Source organism: Pararge aegeria, chromosome 15, assembly GCF_905163445.1.
Source record: "Pararge aegeria chromosome 15, ilParAegt1.1, whole genome shotgun sequence".
NCBI classification, from domain to species: Eukaryota; Metazoa; Arthropoda; class Insecta; order Lepidoptera; family Nymphalidae; genus Pararge; species Pararge aegeria.
The window spans coordinates 2663090-2684282 of record NC_053194.1 but is presented as its reverse complement, the minus strand read 5'-3'; the positions used below and the strand labels follow the sequence as shown (position 1 = coordinate 2684282).

Below are 21193 nucleotides of genomic sequence, written 5' to 3'. Positions count from 1 at the left end.
GTCAATCAGGGAAAGGCTTTGTTTGTTAGTCTATGATACCTAACATCCAAAGATCTATCGCCCAAAGAGCTACTATGCATCTGTATGCGAAACCTATGAAGCGTCTCTTTTCATCACGAATCTTGACAATCTTCATGAATAAATATTATGTTTTATAATTTGTTATTTACAAGGCATTATTTGAACCTATTGTACCGTCTTACTTATCGATATACTCCGATACAAAGAATATGTTGTTGTGTAAGTGTAGCAAAATAAAATTTCGCTGGAGGCGCACCTCATGGTCTTAACGCCTGTGTGAGCCTTAAAGCCCTGCCTCTAAGCCAGGGTTGCCAGATCGATTCTTCCTGTTATCGGGATCAATAACCGAATTTTCGGGATTTTAGGGCTTTGGTCGGGAGAAATAATAAAATAAGTTAATAATAATAATTATACATAATATATTAAGTAAAAAAACATGTTTTTGAATTGCACTGTAGATATAAGAAAAAAAAACAAAGTAGGTGTTTGTGACACATAAGATAAGAACCGAATGAGCATGTGTATTGTTTTTGTTCTTGCCATGAGTATGTGTCGTTTTTTTTGTGTGTTGTTTGCAAGTCTGGTTTGACAAATAGGTGAACTTAAAATTATCGAACTTGTTTTTCGGGAGATTATTTGCTTTGTCGGGAGTCGGGAGGACATACAAAAATTCGGGAGAATCCCGCCAATTCCCGACCGTCTGGCAACCCTACTCTAAGCTCCTTAGCTAATTTGAAGTTATGCTAAATTACTTGGCAGTTGAGATTCTAATAGAATATGACGATTTGCGTTTATTGCTTTAGGTTCACTTTATTAAGTTAAGTACATGAGGTTTTTATAGTAATAATTGACGGAAGCAGATGACCCACCTGATGGTAAGTGGAAAACCTTCGCCTATAAACAGACCAACAATTGCACAGGGCATGTAAGAAGCAGTTCCTGTAAGATACCGCCCTGTGTCCATCAATTTGAGGCGTAGGTGTCAAGCCTCGTTTACCTGTAATAACACGGGCAACCACGGCCTTCAGACCGGAACACAGCATTGCAACAATGCTGCTTAGCGGCAGAAGTAAGCAACGCGATAGTAGGACGACGGACGAGCTCTATCACAATAAGCTAAAGTGATATATTAATTGCATACATTAAAAAAGCAAATAACTTAGAAAAGTTAGAGGTTCGTGCTGGGATTCAAACACTGCCACCCGACAGTAAAGCCGGTGTTCTTACCACCGGCTAATCAAAGAGTCATTCATCATTGTTCACTCACCGCACTAATAAATCACTGCATAACACTGATTGAAACTTTTTCAACTCGTTTTATAGTTCTCGTTGAACAAGTCGCTAGCGCGACATTATAAACAAGTGGTGCCATCTAGGTAACGACTTGACGAGGTTAAATTATTATAAACTAGAGGACGACATTTGCATTGTTATAACATATTTATGTATTACTAGCGCACCCAGCCCGCTTTGCCGGGCTAGATTTTGCTTTATTTGATTTAAACAATAAACTTACATCATTAAATTTTTAATTTAAGTCCCATAATATATTAAATCATTTATTTCTCTCCGTATTCATTCTCTTCTATTCTCTTCTCGAGCGGGTGAAGATAATTATTTACACCCATGTACACCCAACAATAGAATATCATCATCTATACTTATAAAAAAACTGTAACTGTAAGATTTCTGTACATTTAATATATTTCGAAAATTTTGATCGGGGGATGCTTTATAATCGATACTGAGTCCAAAACAGATTTTTATTTTCTGTATTACTGTCTGTCTGTCCGCGCATCACGTAAAATCTACTGAACGGATTTAAATAAAATTTGGTATAGTGGTAGCTGATATTCCGCGTCAACATATAGGCTACTTTTTATCCCGATAAACAATAAGCTTCTCCCCGGGATATGAGGTGAAAATTTTTACAAATTTTACTTCATAGCTCCGTTAAATTTGAACGGATTAAAATTTTTTATTTTTTTATTTCAAAGTATACTATCAAGCATGTGTTGTGTAATATTAATGAAGGTCTGACAAATATTGTCTGAGATAAGGGACATAAATCTTCACAGATTTGCGAGTCGCAAGGCATATGGGACAGCGATCGAATGCATGCGTACCATCTTACTTATCTTATAAATGCGAAAGTTTGTCAGTACGTATCTATAGAGATATTCAAAGTAATCATTATTACTTAAAACAAAGTCCGGGAGGCTAAATGTCTAACTGTTAAGGCACAATAACCGCTTTTTGTTATAATTTGTCAATCTTAAGATGGTAACGTTCCTATCCAAATCTTTATCCAAATAAATAGTTTTATAGTTAAAATTGATTATGTACCTGCAAATTCCTTTATTTTTTATTAAATTTAAATAAAATTTAAATTTTTCAAATTGGACCTATCGTTAAAACGTTGCGACGGGTATTAAAATATTTTATTTATATTTGATGCAGACGAAGTTGCGCGGGTCAGCTAGTAGTAAATAAAAGCTGTATTTGACAGTTCAAAAATAGGAGTGCTCCGATCGTCACCAAACTTTACAGGATTACTCGCCAGGTCAATCCGGAGATTCCCTGAAAGTTTCATTGAAATCGGTCCAGCCGTTTCGGAGCCTATACGAAACATACCCATACACTTTCTCTTTTATATATATAGATTTATTTAAGATGTGTGAACAACCATCATCACATCAACCCATTACCGGCCCACTACTGAGCACGGGTCTCCCTCCCTGCACTGTAAGAAAGGGTCAAGGCCGAAGTCAACCACGCTGACCCAGTGCGGATTAATGGACTCCACACACCTTTAATAACCTCTCAGGCATACAAGTTTTCTCAGGATGTTTTCCTTCACCGTTGAAGCAAGTGAAATTTGAATTACCTAAACCACACATTGGGAGTCTCTCTTCGGTATAGAATTCGCAACGACGAAATCCGTAGAAGAACCAAGGTCAAGAACATAGCTCAAAGAATAAGCCAGTTGAAGTGGCAGTGGGCGGATCATGTTTGTCGTAGGACCGATGGCCGTTGGAGCAGACGTGTTCTGGAGTGGAGACCGCGAATTGGTAAGCGCAATGTGGGACCACCTCCAGCCCGCTGGACAGATGACCTTAAAAATAAATAAATACAGAAATAAATTACGACAATACACACACCGCCATCTAGCCCCAAAGTAAGCGTAGCTTGTATTATGGGTATTAAGATGACTGATGAATATTTTTATGAAGAATATACATAAATACTTAGAATATACATATACACACCCAGACACTGAAAATCATTCATGCTCATCACACAAACATTATCCAGTTGTGGGAATCGAACCCACGGCCTAGGACTTAGAAAGCAGGGTCGCTGCTCACTGCGCCAATCGGCCGTCAGGTGGCTGGAAGCGGCTGGATGAGAGAGGCGGAGGACCGTGTGTGGTGGCGCCCTCACCGCTTCAATAAAGAGTATGAATAAATATGTTCTTACCTCTTTGCATATAAGTAGCCTTCATAAAGTAAGAGTAGAGTATGATAGTCCAAACCGCTTGTTATGCTCACTAATCACTACCCAAAACACAGCAATGGGTATTTAGGCTAATTGGACTCACAGAAAAGCAATCAAGTTTCACTACTTGATATTATTTTGATTTGAGAGAGTGAATTAATTAATGACAAATTATTTATTTGACTTAACGCTTATTGGCTTATTTGGCTCGTTGGTCTGATGGTAAGCTTGTTTGACTACGAATTACGATGTCCTGGGTTTGATTTCTGGGCCAGGTAAAAAATTGTTCATCTTTCTAGAGATACCTTCTCTAGTACTAGCCAGGAGTCAAATTGGATCTTCTTTTTAATGCGGAAAACTATAGTTGTGTTGAACAAAGACTTTATGAGAATCCTATGTTTTTCATAGGGACTTTATAATTCAAAAGGTTTATTTTCATCTAATAATCAAAAGTGTTCACTTGAACACAAAACTGCGATTAAGACTATCACCGATTTAAGGTCTAATTTTAGGAGTTGAGAGCCGTTTAGAAATGTTTCCTCAAAAATCGACCCCTAAAAGAATGAACACTAAGATTGTAAGTTGTAAGTTTGTTTGTTAAGCTTTCACGCAAAAACTACTTAACCGATCCTCATGAAACTTTGACTTCTAACACAAGTGTTAGAAGTAATATAGGATACTTTTTACTCCGACATTAAGCTCGGTTCCTTTGGGAGAGGGGATGAAAGTGTTTGACGATTTTACACCATAACTCCGACAAATTATAACCGATTTAAATAATTATTTTAGTACTATATAGGTTATAATATGTGTTTAATTTTGCCGAAACTGTAGTTAGAGATGGAGGACAGAACTCCCCAGAGGACAGCAGCAAACCCCTCATTTAAGGCTTAGCGATACTGAAAACTTTATTTTTTTAGAACTACAGTTAAATTTAATGCCACATCAAAAAACAAAATCAAACGCAGACGAAATCGCGGGCAACAGCTAGTATTTTCATAATTCTACCGATTTTTTGCACTTTTCTTTACATAGACACCAGCTATTCTCTTATTTTTTTTGCATTTAGGCTTTCAGAGCATTTCATTGCTTGGTACTTCAGTAAAAAAATAATCTAGGTTCTTGCTAATCACACCGCACTAATGTTAAGAAGCCCTTATTGACTTTGATTGTTTACGCTGACGTTTTAAGTCGATGGACTTGAAAATAATTAATTACTTTCAAGTACCTACATAAAGATAAGGCGCACCTATTTACCTATCACCACATTTTCGTGAGGCTACCGACTACGCCCTAGGTTTTGTCTGAGGGTAAGTGAATGGAACAATGTTCCAAATTCTTTTTTCTTAAATCTTAATCTTAATAATAACGAAGTGTCTGTCTGTTATTTGTTATCTGCTGGCGGAATTGTTTTTTTTTGTTAGGTACGAGTAGAAAGGAGTGTCTAGAGTGCAAGTAGCTGTGGCTAATTATAAATAACGCGGAAAATAAGAGAGTTTGCCATAAATACCGCAGGCAACTTTCTGCCCAAACATGGTAAAGGTATAAATTATTATCTATTGTCATCTATTCCCAATTCCCACACAAAATACGTCCTTGATAAAGTATTTAGGTTAGGAAAATTACCTACTAACATGGAGGACGGATTCATGCGGCGCATATCGAGTGTCTATTGTCCGATTTATATGGTGTGACAATCAAAAACATACGCTCATAGTATTCGGATCACGCGCATGTATTCGTTCCAACATACCGTAATACGAATAAGGTAACAATAAAGTGTAGGCATGTGATTTCTGAACGATATTATTGTCCGTGAACGTTTAGTCACAGGACGAGTCGTCTGATTTCAGAGCGCTCCTGGCGAAGCGCGCGCGTTTACAATTGAAATTTTAAATTTCCAACTCCACCTGACTGTTCAATAAAAATTAAGTATAGCAAATATCTTTTCTTTTTTAATTTTAAAAACTTTTCGTGCCATAGACAAATCCAAACTTTCTAATAAAAAAACACAGCAGTTAAACACAAAAAAAAACGTGTAGTGACCAAGTTTTTTTTAATTATGCAGAAAGGCGTACTTAATTATTTTTAAGCGCGGAGGTTTTTATTCGAGTAAAATTTGTGTGCTTCGGTGCTCATGATTTGTTTTTCTGAATGCATTTAGTTTTAGCACGTCCGCGAGTCGTAGATATCGTCTTGTTTCGTGTAGTGTTACACCGGTTGGTTGAGTTTTTTTTTGTGAATTATGGACCGATATGTGGTGACCCGGCACTCTAAACGTAGGAGGAGCAATGATGGGATGCTGGCCAGATGGAAAAGGAAGTATGTTGGAGGCCTACTGACTAAGCATTTGTGGCTTAGCACCGGATACGATTTAAATGTAAGTTATACATACAGCTATTTCTAACACTGATTGTTTTAAATCTTCCGTCATGAAAACTACTTAGGTATTTATTTATTAATTTATTACCCAAGATTAAATCAAATATGAAAAAGGCAGAACATACACAAGGTCCATTTATCTCCAAAGAGATTACTTCTAGCAGGCTGGTTCTGTATCTCAGCTGACACCATATTTTAACGCAACCAAAAAACTAGGGGTCGCCTTTTCGCCAAAAAAAAATTACAAACAAATTGTAATCCGATACCTAAATTATTTAAAAAGAGTATATATGCGTTTGTGTGTGTCAAATACGTGGTAGTGTGGCACTCCTTCTCTATATAAACATAAGTATGGGATATTTCATACTTCACGCAATTTTCGTAGGTACCTACAAAATTTTTCCTTCACGTATTTATGTATAGATTACATATAAAAATAAGACAGATGTAGATACTATTTACGATTACGATACTAACACCCTAATCCAAAATCTTTAGATAGCCAATTAAATCAAGAATTGTTGCATCTAGGATCCTGAGTGTAGCGAGGGCTAGGGGGCGCCCAAAACGAAAGCAGCTTTAATTCTGATTAACTCTACTTTTCACACCTCACAAGGCAATAAAATAAAGTTTTGAAGGGATATTTTTTTTTTTACAAATTTATGGCTTGCGCTCCACAGGCTTTGGTGAGTGTCAATGACGCTTCAATCGTTGGAGAGAGATAGCAATATTAGAACGAGCAGATTTTATTCAAATACGCCATGTGACATGTTCTTTATTCAAATCATAAAAGCCCCTAGGGACTCCAGTAGGTACAACATTACTTACCCGCTAAGCCTAAAGGATGTGTTGACGTACTTGACATTTCAATACTAGGCTATGTAATAAGACATTGTCGAGGGAATGGTGTGAAAAATAATATAAATACGTCTTATAATAAAACCGGGGTAAACTTTTCGTATTCCCCCTTGCAGTGTTATTTTATTTATTTATTTATTTATATTCTTATTCTAACACTATCATTACAGAATACTCAAACCTAATGCGATAGTGTAGCTTTTTTTTAAAAAATGATCTTAACATCCTTATGCTATATCCTATGCCATTTAATTATCTATTCCCGTAACAGCCCACATTGCGATCCTTGAGAATTCACTCAGAGCGCAACAATACAAATCACATTGCTCTGATATGACGTTCCATTTCGCAGTTGACACTAATTATTATTTTATCTCTAATGCTCTAGACTTTTACCATAAAATGGGAGAAATGGGAAATGTTTGTGAGCTAGTAACATTCCGCGGTTGTGAAGTGAGTTTATCGTTTTCTGCATTTTACTGTCTTTATACTGAACCCTTAGACCCTTCTCATTGTGGGAGATGACCCATGCCCTGTAGTAGGCCGGTAATGGATTGATGTTATTGATTAACAACTCGGTAACAATTGTTATTAGGATTGTATGTAGTTGATCCAACGCCGGTCACCGCTAATGATAGAAAAATGACTAACTAGTTAGGTACGAGCGTAAAAGCGTTTACAATCCGCACTCCTACATATAGCATAATTTATAAGACCGTGGGAGCATCTGAAGGTTATAAATCAAAGCGCCAAAGTGTACGATCATCGTAAGTAGGAATACCTACGTATAACTATTCGATCGCGTGAAAGTTAACTATGATTTGTATCGAATCGAAAGAGCGCCATCTAGTAGTATTATTACTTAATAATAATAATAAAAATATCGTCTATATCTTTCATCAAAATTGCACATATAATGTGTTGACGAACTGGCTATCCAAGTCAAAGTCAAAGTCAAAAATATCTTTATTCAAGTAGGCCCTTAGGTGGCACTTTTGATGCGTAGTGAGATGATGGCGATAACCACATTCGTAAACTTATAACTAAAGCTACGAGGTAAAGGTTCCAAACGAGTCCTGGTCTGAGAAGAAGCCCACAACAAACTTAGCAGGGTGTTTTTATTTCTTGTTGTCACCATCTCACAATGTCATTTAAAATTATTAGAAGAGCAACCCGGTTAGAGCAATAATTCACACCCAAGCTTTTTTATCGATTACGTAGTCCTTTATACTATAATAGGAATTTTCTATAAGGTTACGTTTAATACAAACTTAATAGGACTTTTCTACTCGTATAAGGTTACGTTTAATACAAACTTTAAATTTTTTAAGAGACATCTCCAAAATTTTAGAATTGTTGTTTGTTATGTAATCACTTGCTTTAAAGGTGAGCGCAGGCATCGTTATGCAAGCAATACCGCTATGGATAACGCTCAGGTTGTGATGCGCTTTAATTCCACCGATACGCGCTTAGCAAGCGCGGTGGACTACAGCGACAGCATAAGCCCTTGTCATTCTGAGAGGATACCCGTACCCTGTAGTGGGCCGACAATGTGTTGATATGATGGTGATGATGAAGTTAACATAGGTGCAATACAACATATTATGTAACATGACAGACATTTATCTCATGTGACATCACCTTTTTCTATTAGTATTTAGTATATATATAACATAACTTGTTTTGTTCCTCATTTACATAAATCCCAAAAGACCTTTCACGGTATAATATTGTTTTATGATGATAAATCACTCATGTTTAAAAAGAGAGCTACTGCTGAGTTTATCTTAATCTATTGACGACCTCCCTTGTGCAGCGGTGAGCGCTGTGTATTACTGTAGGAGGGTCCGGGTCCGATCCCGGAAAATGGCAATTTGGAAATTTACAATTGAAGAGTTTTCTTTGGTCTGGTTTAGTGGAAGGCTTCTGCCGACAAAGACGTGCCGCGAAGCTCTTTAGCGTTCCATTAATATGTCGCGTAGAAACCGATTAGTTTCTACGCGTTATCGGTACTGAAACGCACTGGCTCTGAACTGTCTGGATCTGAACGCACGTCTTTGGGTCGGTAACTAGCCACGGCCAAAGCCTAAGGATCAACTAATAATAACTAATTTCTGATTTTCTATGACCCTGTGTCATAGAAAATTCAGAAATTATAAATTTCTTAATTGGCCCTGCCAAGTGCCGGAGATTGAACCTGGAAACATGCACTTCGAAAAGCAGTAACCCTTGCGCCAGGGTGGTCGTCAAAAAGGTTGCAAGTCCATCATGGCATTCTAAGCATGTAACGCAACTGCAAAGTAACGCCTGCTTCCATCCAATGCACTACTGTTAATAACAAAAAGATGAAACCCATAGATAACACGCTATACAAAATCAGTACGTATTCTAAGCGAGTGTTCACTTTCACCAGTACACTTAGTACAACGTCCGCTCGCTCGCAAACGACGAGTCGTTTTCGAGTATCATAACACTAGAAATTCAGACTAAAATGGATATTATTCTAAATATTTCAAAGCGCAAATTTGCGTACTTTCTTACAAGATTTGTACAAAAAGTTAAAGAAAAAACTGTAGTGATGGATTTGCAACTCTGAAACTTGTTCTTAGGCTACAGTACGCTTACTGCGCAGTGTAAGATTTGCTCGCTAGTTAATTCGTTTGAACGCATCAAATCTACGATGTAAAATGAACCTGTCACTTGTTCTAGAGCTGCAAATCCTTTTCATCTGACAAGCATCTGAAATCGCTTTAAAAAAATGATTGTGTGGTATTATTTTCATAATTCCACGGTCAAAGTAAAACTTTTTTTTTACATTATAGTCGTTTAATAAATAATTTTCGGAATAATATTCTATTAAGGGTATAAAAATAGCTTCATCAATCTTAATTTTATACTTGGAAAATGGAAATTATGTCTAATATTTTAATTGGACTCAGTGTAGAGTAAGTACGATATACATAATACTTAACAATTATTTAGATGATGACACATATTGAAAACTGAAAACAATATTTTTAAATAATTTACAAATGTTTCACAGTTTATAAATGTAACCAATATTTTATGGATCACTGGCACAAATGAGTGATAGCCTATACATACAGCTGCGAACTATAGGCGCCGCCATATTGGCCTCGAATGCTCTGACGCCTGTCACTTAATCCCTACACCGCGGCCGACCATCACGCGACATGCAACACGCAGTCGAAAAAGTCTGAGACGATGTAATAAAAGTCTTAATTTAAAAATGCTAATAAGATCCATTTGACTCCGTTGGGTAAGTATTTCCACACTCGAAACGATTCTCGACTGCGAGCGAGCATATCTTGTGCTAAGGCTACAGAACAAAAACTGCGCCTCCGAATTCGGGTTCGCGAGCACATTTGCCGGCCTGCGCCGACCGACGCGTGACAAAGTGCTTCCTTATTTATCCAATTTGCATACCTACCTACATACCAGCTGTTACGAGACCCGAGATGGTTCGTTTTAATGTACCGTCGATGAAAAAAGAAGAGTGTTATATTATACTAGCCACAGAGTTGAGAACTTACAGAACCCTTGTTCAGCCACTATTGCATGCAGTGCGTTGTGTCCAAAAGCAGCACCCTGTGCACGTCTCACTTCGCAGAAAGCTGCTACCTCACATACTTTTCCCATTTTCCCCAGTTTTTGGTAAACGTTTAGAACGTTAGAGTAGAATAGTCACCTGCTAAATGGAATGACATTTTAGTAGTATTTCTCACAGGCGGTGAGCCAGTGCCTGTGAAAAACAATTTATTTTAAATATTTTATTGTAAATGTAAATTTATGTATTGTGTTTAATTTATTTAAATTGAAGTTGAAATTGAAACACTACTAAAGTGGAGTGGTTTTTGATGTTTCTATACGATTACTTTACACGGTTTCTGAATTTTCTTAATTCGGTGATACGAGCAACCCGCAACAGCTTGTGGGGGTTATAAATAAGTAGAGTTACTGCCTTTGTTTATAGAATTTCGTTATAAACAATGTTTGCAGCTAACAATTCATTGTACAATACAAAAAAAAATTGTTTGGAAGTGACGCGCGAAAGCTTACGTACAGCTTTCAGTGTCGCAAATAACGCTATTTTTAATAAAGATTAATTTTTTTATAGAAATAGTTAATCTGTTCTACTAGGAATCAACAGAATAAGAATCTCTTGTAGTTTAGCCTATGTAAGCTAAGGTACTGAAATCGAGTTAAATATGACTGTATTTTTCTCACATTGCACTTATAGGATAATATTATCATATATATATATATATCAAGAAAAAACATTCGTTTAAACGTATTTGATATTAAAAAAAACTATTATTTTGTTTCAAAAAATATTAAATTACAAAAATATTTGAGCACTGCCCGTATGGGTACTGTCACGACCGTAATAATTAATGTAACATAGTTTTTCTTTTAAATGCTTCATATAGCATCGCTGTTTACTATTGAAAATCTCTGGGTAATTCGTTGTCGTTTAATTACAATTAATATTAAAGTAAAGAAAATGTGATTAGTGTTTAGTGTGCCTTCTATAAAAATTGTGTTCATTCACGATGGTTGCGAGGCCTGCTTGCTTGCTTGCGCGAAATGTTGAAAGTATTTTTTTTTATTCCATCTGTCATTGACTGATAGTAAATGATAATATAATTAAAAAAAAAATAGATGACTTGGAGCGACATCAGGCGGTGAAAGTTTAAGGTACTTTTTTCAGTGAAAAATGAGATTATGAGGCGTGCACTTTTGGATTTTCCAAACTTTATTTATATTATGTTCTCAAGCCACATAATATAATTCCTTCTCTTAATATACTTGATTACCTTCTAAAAATATAACACACAAAGTTAGCCGGCTGCCTGTTGCCGCAAATAAACGACAGGCGTTTACTATTTATAAGGCATTCAAGTGAGCTGCAATGTTTCATTGCAATTAAATCTATAAATGGCGATCGGAGATTATTTTCCTTACTCGTATTCATTGATCAATGATCGCATCTATATAAATAACTCTATATTATGTGCTTTTCGGGGTCAAGGCTTTCAATACAATGTGAAGTTTTCATTTGTTAAATCTAGGTATAGTCTAACTATCGTATGTGGATATAAGAAAATAATTTTAGAATTTATCGCGTAGTTATTCACGACCAATGATTGTCGACGGCGCAGGGTGTAACGTTAAAACTTTCAAGAGTTTATGTTTTACACCTTTTAAATATAAAACATTTTTTGTTTGTATTTTTCGATTAAATAAATAAATAAAGAAAACTTTTTTTATGTGGATACCTAAAAAGACTTTTTATTTTATTTTAAAGTCTATACATATAGCTTGATATATTTTAACGGTAGTTCGATAAGCGGTATACAACAGTCTTGTATTGAGACTCAAACAATGAAGATGCCATCGAAGTGTTTAGCGTTCGGTTCTTTTTAAATAAAAAAATCCAGTTCTCTAGCGCAGTGGTGACTGATAATGTGGTATTAAAATTAGAGATCGCGGGTTCGATTCCTAGCTAATACCGTTAAAGCAAGTGATATTTTAATTCCTTAAAACGCACGTAACAGAAGAGTTAGAGGTGCGTGCGGTTAGAGGTTCTGGGATTCGAACTCGGCCCCCTGAGAGTGAAGCCGAACCTACCTACCTACTGGCCTATCACCACCCAATAAACTGGCCTACTCCAATTAAATTATTTTTTTAAATTCTCGAATACAGTGCTTTTACAAGAAAGTTTAGTAGTTCAGTTAGATCTTCGCTTAAGTATAAAAATGTACGATACACCTGTACCCAGTGGCGTGCACTTCATACATGCACAAAAGCACTGCAAACCCAAATTATTTTATATAGCTCACATTGGAGGGAAATTTTTCCTTTTTATGCCATGTACCTGCTTTATGCATACCCAAAAAAACCAGTGCACGAAACTGCCTGTACCCATTAAGTAACAAAGCTATTAATTAAATTTATCTCTATTATTTAATTATAACTTGCAAGATAAGTACTTACTTCACATTATATAAGTTATGCGACATAACTTTGTAATGTCTCGGTTTTCGACATGCTATGCATTTTTATTGCAATTATCCACGAAGTCTTAACAATTAAAGCTGAAGTTTGTTTTTATGTTTGATCGCGCAGATATCTGGAACTAACAGGATTCCGAAAGTTCTTATTGCATTTAAGATACGGGATTTCCCAGTTTATGGGTCACGATTCTAAAGATTTATTGTACTGAGTTTTTGTAATAAATATTTCCTATTTCTATTTCTATTTATTTCTATTTTATAGCCCAATTCTTGATAAAGGCATAGGTTATGAAACATCACATACAAACATACTTAGGCCCACTACGGGGCATGGGTCTCTTCCAATGGCGTGCATACAGGGTACGCACAGGGTATGCAGATGATATAAAATGAATTCAAAAGGAACTAACTTGGTTGCCACAACTAGCTACTAATCCAAGGGCATAATTTTTCTGTTTGTGTATGCGTATTATAGTCCCTCTGCCAAGTCTGTCTGTGTTGATTGGGTATAGTACCTTTGACAAGTCAGTGTGTATGCGTGTTTTATGGTCCCTTCGCCAAGTATATCTATGTGGACCGTGGTATAGTACCTCTGCCAAGTTTGTGTGTATGCGCTTTTTATAGTAGGTACGTCCAACAAGTTTGTCTGTGTGAAGCATGAAATGGTATCTCTGCCAAGTTTGTGTAAATGCGCGTTTTATAGTACCTATGCCAATTTTGTCTGTGTGGACCGTGGTATAGAACCTCCGGCTGCGCCAAGTTTGTGTGTATTCGCATTTTACAGTACCTCTGCCAAGTTTGACAGTGTATACATTAGTTTAGTACCTTTGCCAATTTCGATTGTATGCTCCGAGAAGCTTCACGTAATAATAATGTGTGTGTGTCTGTTTGTGGGTATATGTGTGTGTTCAAAATCCCAAAATTCCGAATCCCGGAATTTTGCTAATCTATTTACTATTAAATGTGATCTATTCAACTTCTATCTATCTAGCATTGACCTAAGGTTACCTACAATAACAAATAAAATCGATTAAATATTGACAAATTGATAACGAGCTTACGCTCACGTCGTAAATTGTCTGTATGTCTGTCCGTCCCTTATTTAGTGCGTCGCGACGCATTTAATTGATTTGCGTTAAACTTTATTGCGTCGTGTCACCAGCCGGTATCGATTTTAACGTCCACATATACTTACTATTTATTGAAGTATATTAGATCGATTCGAAGTAAACCGCCTCGTCCTCTGATGATGGCAGATCGGAATACTGTTGTCATCACCCTTCCTCTAAACGCGGTTGTCGGACGAGTGGCTAAGTATTGGATAGAAGCAGGCGTTGCTTTGCGGTAATCCATAATATATTATGAAAATTAAGCTTAATTTGCTATACTCCGCGAACAGCAGGAGAATCTGTATGGTGTAATTTATAATTTCTTCAATACTTATACTCCACACCAAACAGATCCTCGGCAATGCACCCTAGCATCTTCAGGAGATGTTGCCGTTGAATTGTTGTTGTCACTTAACAATTATTCTTTGTAAAGTCAACATTTACATTGTGCGTAGAGGGGATATAATTTTTGTCCCCTGCCTGTGCTAGCCCTGCTGTTAGGGGACGTAATCGGGGAATTAACGTCTCCACCTGCTAAAGCACGGGAACAGAGAATAGGAGAAGTTTACCCCCGTTTATTATTACGCATATATTATTCGGACATTATTTCCACTTGTTCGCCAATTCTCAGAGTTGATATAGCTGTGGGTGAAAATAAATTTATATCCGACGAACCGTGTTGTAGGAGGCGAAGATATTATTTCTAAATTTATAATCATAAAGTTTAGCTAATTGGGCTGTAGATTTGTTGGTATAGTTTAAGAAGATACTACAGTATTTTAATGCTGTTAAAATACAAGATTAGGTAAAGCTCCATAAGGAAAAGGACGTAACAGACTCACTTAAGCGGAAAATAAGGTATTCGCTATAAAATTAATCAAGATTGGATCTCGTACCACATAGGTATATTGCACTGTACGTAGGCCAAATGGTAATCAATGTACATTTTGCAATAGACAAATGATTTAGGACCTTATTACAATTAGAATAGCGACCAAAAAGTGGAAGGTAAATCAACCATTGCGACAGGCCAGCTCGTGCCAGTCAATGTTTCATACTTATAAACATTATACTGGTTAGGTAGCTTAGTTGAGTGCATAGAGTTAGAACGCAGAGTTCTGTATTTATAAACAAAAATATTAGCTCGATTCTTTTAATCAAAAACTTTATTCAATTCACTCCAGAAATTTTATTTTGCAGCATCTGTGAAACTGTTTAAAACAAGTGCTTTTTTGTATCTAGCTGTAAAATGGGAATTGAAATTCGCGCCAAAAATTATAATAAAAACTTCTGTGCGGCCATGGCATTGTATTATTCTGCCTGAATAGTGACAATTGAGATTTGAAACATTAAAAAAAATGGAATAAATTTTTTTTCGATCGGAGTGCAGAGGTCAAAGGTGACATTATGCCGCAAATTTTTTTCAAAAAAGTGATGGTGGTGCGAGACCGTGGCAATTTCGAGGTAAGTAACTTTCACTTTCGGTAGTTGCTCGTGATACACAGATTATAAACTATACCATAATGTCTTTGTTTTTAAAAGGTCAACACAAAAAGTCGCATTAGCTGCAAATTGCTCTATCTTGCGGAATGTTAGGCAAAGAGTATACAAACAGGAACTTTTAGGTAACTTAACGTTACATATCGAAACAAAAAGATATATATAGTAATATTAGGTACTTTCAGCTTCGGTCATTTATATTAACAAACTTGGGTTAAAGTTGGTCAACCAACGCATACAGACGGACGGAAAGACAGCAGACTGACATTTAATAGAACTAGCTTTTGTCCTTTACAAAGGTCCTACTTTATAAGCCATTCCCATGTAGAGGGACCCTCAAAATTTAGCATACCCTCTAGTTCGCCAAAACGTGTTAATGTTCTTAGGATGCAAATTAACTTTACGCTGATGAAACCATTGGCAATAACAACGGTATATAAAAATGGTTCTGTGGCAATAACTGGGTACATTGTAGTCATTATCATCAATCATCTTGAGCCTCAGTGGTGCAAAATCTGTATACGAATCTCTAAACGGCTACAAGATACAGAATTGCATGTCTCTTGTGGTTAAATGATGATGCAGTCCTAGATTTAAAAATATACAGAACCCGCATTCAGCCATTATTGCATAAAGTGCCATGGTTCCAAAAACAGTGCAAGCGGCCTGTCTGCCCAAAGTTGAGTGGTTTTTTTATGATTCATGTACACGGTTTCTGTATGTTCCTAATTCTGTGGATGCAGTCTATAATGGCAGCGGGCTAACCTGTTACGGGTATGGCAGTTGTATCCAATACGCCTACGCGACATAGTACCGTAACGCTAAATCTCTTGCCGGCATATCAATGGAGGTAGAGTGGTAATAACTAGCCCCCCTGAACAGCCAAGAAAAAATTCCAAAATTATAAATTACCGAATTGCTATTACCGGCTATTGCTATATTGTTACCGGATATCGAACTCAGGACCCCCTACTTATCAGACCACAGCACCACTGCGCCAGGCAAAAATTTTATCTTTGTCTTCACAAATACAAATAATAAAAAAAATTGGAAAATCCAAAAGTGCACGACTCATTAATAAAATAGCTATCCAATTATTTGTCAATAAATAACGAAAAAAAACACATGAGTCGTGCAAAATAAAAAGAAAAAAAAAAAAAAAAATTTAAAACATCTGTACTAGGAAAGTGATGCACAGGCGCCCCCGTAATGGTGGAATAAAATGTACATAATATCTATAGATACAGATATATCACCATCCATGTTAATTTTACATGGATATATATAGATACAGTCTTGCAGTTTTCGTTTTTTATTAATTGCAATTAAACTACGCTGAATTAATTAATCATTCGCATTCAGTGACCTAAAATCGTCGATTAGAATATTTAAAAAAAAAATTTAACTTAAATAATGGATTTTTTCACAAGTTAGAGTGTTTTCGGGTTTCACACATGACGGACAGGAAATTTTTTTGACCTATTTTGGTGTTTTTTTCCAATTCTATTGCAGTAATTAATTTTTTAAAAGTATGGAATTAATCTCCATTAAATTATCTCGACAATAGTATGCAAAATATCTTGATTCCGTGAACTAACAAGGCTATAATAATAAAAATAGCCGCCGAAATGAGGCGAAAAGATTTTTTCGATCGTAAAGCACTCTCTGATGCTTCGCGTCATGAGTCGTGCAAAGATCTCTATGGATGACTCCGACTTGAGCTTAGTGACGTGTCTAATCACCGTCCGAAACACCGTCATTCACTTCACTCAACTCGTCGTTTGAGCTAAGGTTCCGCCTTGCATGAGGTGCCCTCAAGACGATACCTTCACTGCTCCAGCTCTAAGGAACAAAATCGCTACGTCACGCCAACGAGCCCAGTTAAAAAAAAATACACCCACTGTGCGTCGCCACGCTTAAGGTCGGTTCATTTCGCCGCATTTGATATAACACTAATAGAAATTTTCGAACGCTATCGTTGCATTACAAGCAGAAATGCCAATAAAATGTTGAAGTGGTGTGAAAGCTATCAATCCATTACATGGGTTTTACATAACAGCCAACAAACTGGTGTATTTACATCCTGGATTTGGGTTTTGAAGCCGGTAAGGAAAGAGAGAAAAAACGAGTGATTTGTATAGGTAATTAGATATGGCAATTTATTCTAGTCTAGAGCTATCTTTTTTAATTAATTATTATCTGTAGTATCGCCCTCTTTCTTCTTCCGCGTTTATTTTTCCTAGGATAAAAAGTAGCCTTTCGTTCTTTAAACTAACTCTATGCCAAAAATCAAGTTTATTTGTTACGTAAGCTAGGGCGTGAAGGGAGAACAAGGACAAACAAACAAACACTGTCGTAATTTAAGTAAGGATAAGAGGTAAATCTAAAGAGGTATTTGAAGAGCAATTAAACATCACCTTTCAAGGTGAAGGGTGCTCAGAATATTAATGGATAAGGTACGTAAGGACAGCAGAATGTTGTATAAAAGCCCTAACGAACCGAAAACATCGTGAGGAAACCGGCATCCAGTTCTGACGTATAAAAATTTACCGCGTGTATTTTACTCTTTAGTTTTGTTCGTATGATGGCTTGTATGTTAAACAAGCTGTGAAAGCTAGTTGACATCCTATGTTGTATAAAAGCCCTAACAAAACCAAAACATCGTGTTTCACTAGGCGACTCATTTAACCTAACTTGTCTATGGTTCTCGCCAGACGATTGTTATAGTACAAGTATTATAATATTTTCCATCTCTCGTATGGATTTAAGATTATTAAAAAAATATAATTTATATTTTTTGATCTGTCAAATGTCAGTTTACGAGTCCTCTAAACTTTACGATATTTATGATATACTTTCTTCTAAAATTCCTCGTCCCTTAAATGTCTAGTGTGTGTTAATGTCAGTGTATAGTCGGTACGTTAAATATCTATGTAAATTTATTAAAATTAATAAATTAAAACTATGATTTTTATGTTTTGGATTTCAATTTTTATTTTTTTCATTTTCCAATGATTGTTAAATTCATGCCTATTTAGTTAATTTCACTAACAACTACTATTGCAGGACAAAGTTAGGAAATAGACATTTGTTTTTCTTTACTGACCACTCTAGTTCGTGCCTTTTCCAATCTACTTGACACTGAAAAACATTATACCGTTTTTGCACTACGAAAAACCATAAATCAAAAGAAGGAGAAGAACTTTACTATCCGCTGAATCAGTGACGTAACTTTAGACAGCGCCTAACGTCATTAGACATCCATAAAATAGATACAAATCATAATTCGTTTAAAGGAAATTGCATGCAATTCTACAATAAACTACCAATTGACATCTTGGAGATGTCTCTTAAAAAGTTCAAAGTTTGTATTAAACGTAAGCTTATAGAAAAGTCCTATTATAGTATAAAGGACTACGTAATCGATAAAAAAGCTTGGGTGTAAATTATTGCGCTAACCAGATTGCTCTTCTAATAATTTAAAATGACATTGTGAGATGGTGATAACAAAAAAAAAAAAAAAACACCCGGCTAAGTTTGTGGGCTTCTTCTTAGACCGGGACGCGTTTGGAACCCTCGTAGCTTTAGTTTTAAGTTTACGAATGTGGTTATCGCCATCATGTCACTACCGTGTAATTCTTATATACGCATCAAAAGTGACACCTATCGCCCTACTTGAATAAAGATATTTTTGACTTTGACTTTGACATCACATATTTAAGATTTCCTGAAACCTTTTTTTTCTCCACGAATAACTTATATCACTAGTCATCCGATTAAGGCGCTGCCTAGCTTTAGTTAAAACGGGTATAAGTATTTCACTATTTAATGGCAGTCAATATAAATTTAGCCAGTAACAACGGTTTGCTATAATGGAATTGTGTTTATCACAAATTTCGACATCAACCCAGTGGCCAGTGGGGTACAGCCGGAAAAATGTCAGAGGTACAAGCATATGTCCGTTTGCCTATTAAAATGTAGCGAACGGAAATAGTAACTGGTCTAGCACACTTAAACCTTGCGGTTGAGCAATAATATATTTAGTATCAAATTTTTTAAATAGTTTAGCTTAAACTACGCTATTGGAGAATATGTAGCAATATCCCGTTTCGTATGTCACAAGTATTTACTTTAAGGCTTTATATGCTTACTTTGTGTGTAACTGGATATTTTTAATTGATTTTTATGAGTACCCACTCCAAAGGCTGTGTAAACTTGTTTGAATTTTCCTAACATACCTTACGTGTTGCACGAATTAGCAAGCGTAGCACGATGGACTGAAGACAAAAAGAGATTGCCGGGGACAGGGTAGATGAGGAAGGCGGAAGGCTGAGGACCGGCAGTATAGTGCATACAGGGTATGCACAGGGTATGTACTAAGTGGCTAGATAATATAAAATGAAAAAATCTCCAGTTCGTGTCCAAAAACTTAAGGATAGGCTTTGTAAGAGTTAAAAATGCCTACCCTTATGTTTTTATCACTCTTACTTCTCTTCATTTTCTTCATTTTATATCATCTGCATACCCTGTGCATGTCATCTATGCACGCCACTGCCGGTGCTCAGCCTTTGTTATGGGAAAAGCCTTTGTGCAGCAGTGGATGTCGCCAGGCTAAAATGATGATAATGATGACTTTATATGTATTATCATTAATATACTCGTTTATGAGGTGAATAAAGAATTCCATTGGTTAAGTATAAGCAATGTATCAATTATCAAAATCATCATCCGCAGCCCATTAACTAAATAATTACTGTCATCTGTAAAATAATTACTGAAACACTACTAAAGTGGAGTGGTTTTTGTTGCTTCAATAATAGTCGAGTACAAGGTTTCTGTAGGTTCATAATTCTGTGGGTAAAGCTTTTGTGAACAAAAAATTTATTACTGCAGTAACACACCACCCCGTTATCCAAAACGGCCAGCATCTTAAACTTTAAATCAATTTCATGTTAAACTGATATTAAGTTTTAATTATTTCACAGTCGTTACATTTTTTGTACATGACGTAAGATGCATTTGTTGAACACGTTAATTCCCCTATGCAACGAACATCAACAAAAAGTTATTACGATGTCATGTGTTAGAAAATTTATTATTTTCGCTGTAACAATCTAAGGAATACAAACTTGTGAGTGTTAAAAAACTTCTCACACATTTTTAATAATGCTTTATGACTTTGGTTTGTACAAAGGTTGTGCAGGACTCCCCTCCTCTAAAAGGGGTATCATTATCATCATCATATCAACCGATAAACGTCCACTGCTGGACACGTGTCTTTTGTAGAGAGTTCTAAATTCCAAGGTTTTGGGCCGCTTGTGTCCAGCGGCTGCCTGCGACGTGCTTGATTGGCGACCTCGTTGGGGGTCGATCAACGCTTACCAGTGCCATTCTAGCACCTTGGGATCCCGACGTCATGTGTTCTCTGAGCTATGTGCCCCACCCATGGCCACTTCAGCTTCGCGACTCGTTGAGCTATGTTGGTAGCTCTGGTTCTTTTACGAATCTCCTCATTTCTGATCACGTAGAGGTACTCAGAGCATAGCTACTCCATCGCCCACTGAGTGACTCTGAGCCTTCTTATAAGGCCTATAATCAGCGATCATGTTTCTTAACCATAGGGGTTTACACTTACTTAAAATCACCACAGCATGCCCGGTGCCCCTTGGTGCTTGTTGGCTTTGTAACACGCCCGGGGAAATCGGTGTATACTTCCCGGACAAGTGGCACAGATAACAGAATTCCTGAAATTTGAATACGGAACACATTTTAACAATCCACGCTTTA

General features: G+C 36.4%; 1 protein-coding gene across 4 annotated transcripts in view; it reads left to right on the top strand.

The window, feature by feature from the left end:
- The first annotated feature begins 4805 nt into the window (after nucleotides 1–4805).
- Nucleotides 4806–21193, top strand: part of LOC120629716 — a 126562-nt gene continuing 110174 nt past the window's right edge. For 3 of the 4 annotated variants that reach the window (XR_005659003.1, XM_039898709.1, XM_039898708.1), the window contains exon 1: nucleotides 5601–5899. Coding sequence is in view for 3 of the 4 variants with exons in the window: in XM_039898709.1 (XP_039754643.1) it covers nucleotides 5765–5899 (135 nt within the window). In the remaining variant the exon portion in view is untranslated. Of the gene's footprint in view, nucleotides 4830–5600; nucleotides 5900–21193 lie in introns of those variants that run through there. The other variant, XM_039898710.1, reaches the window with a different exon arrangement.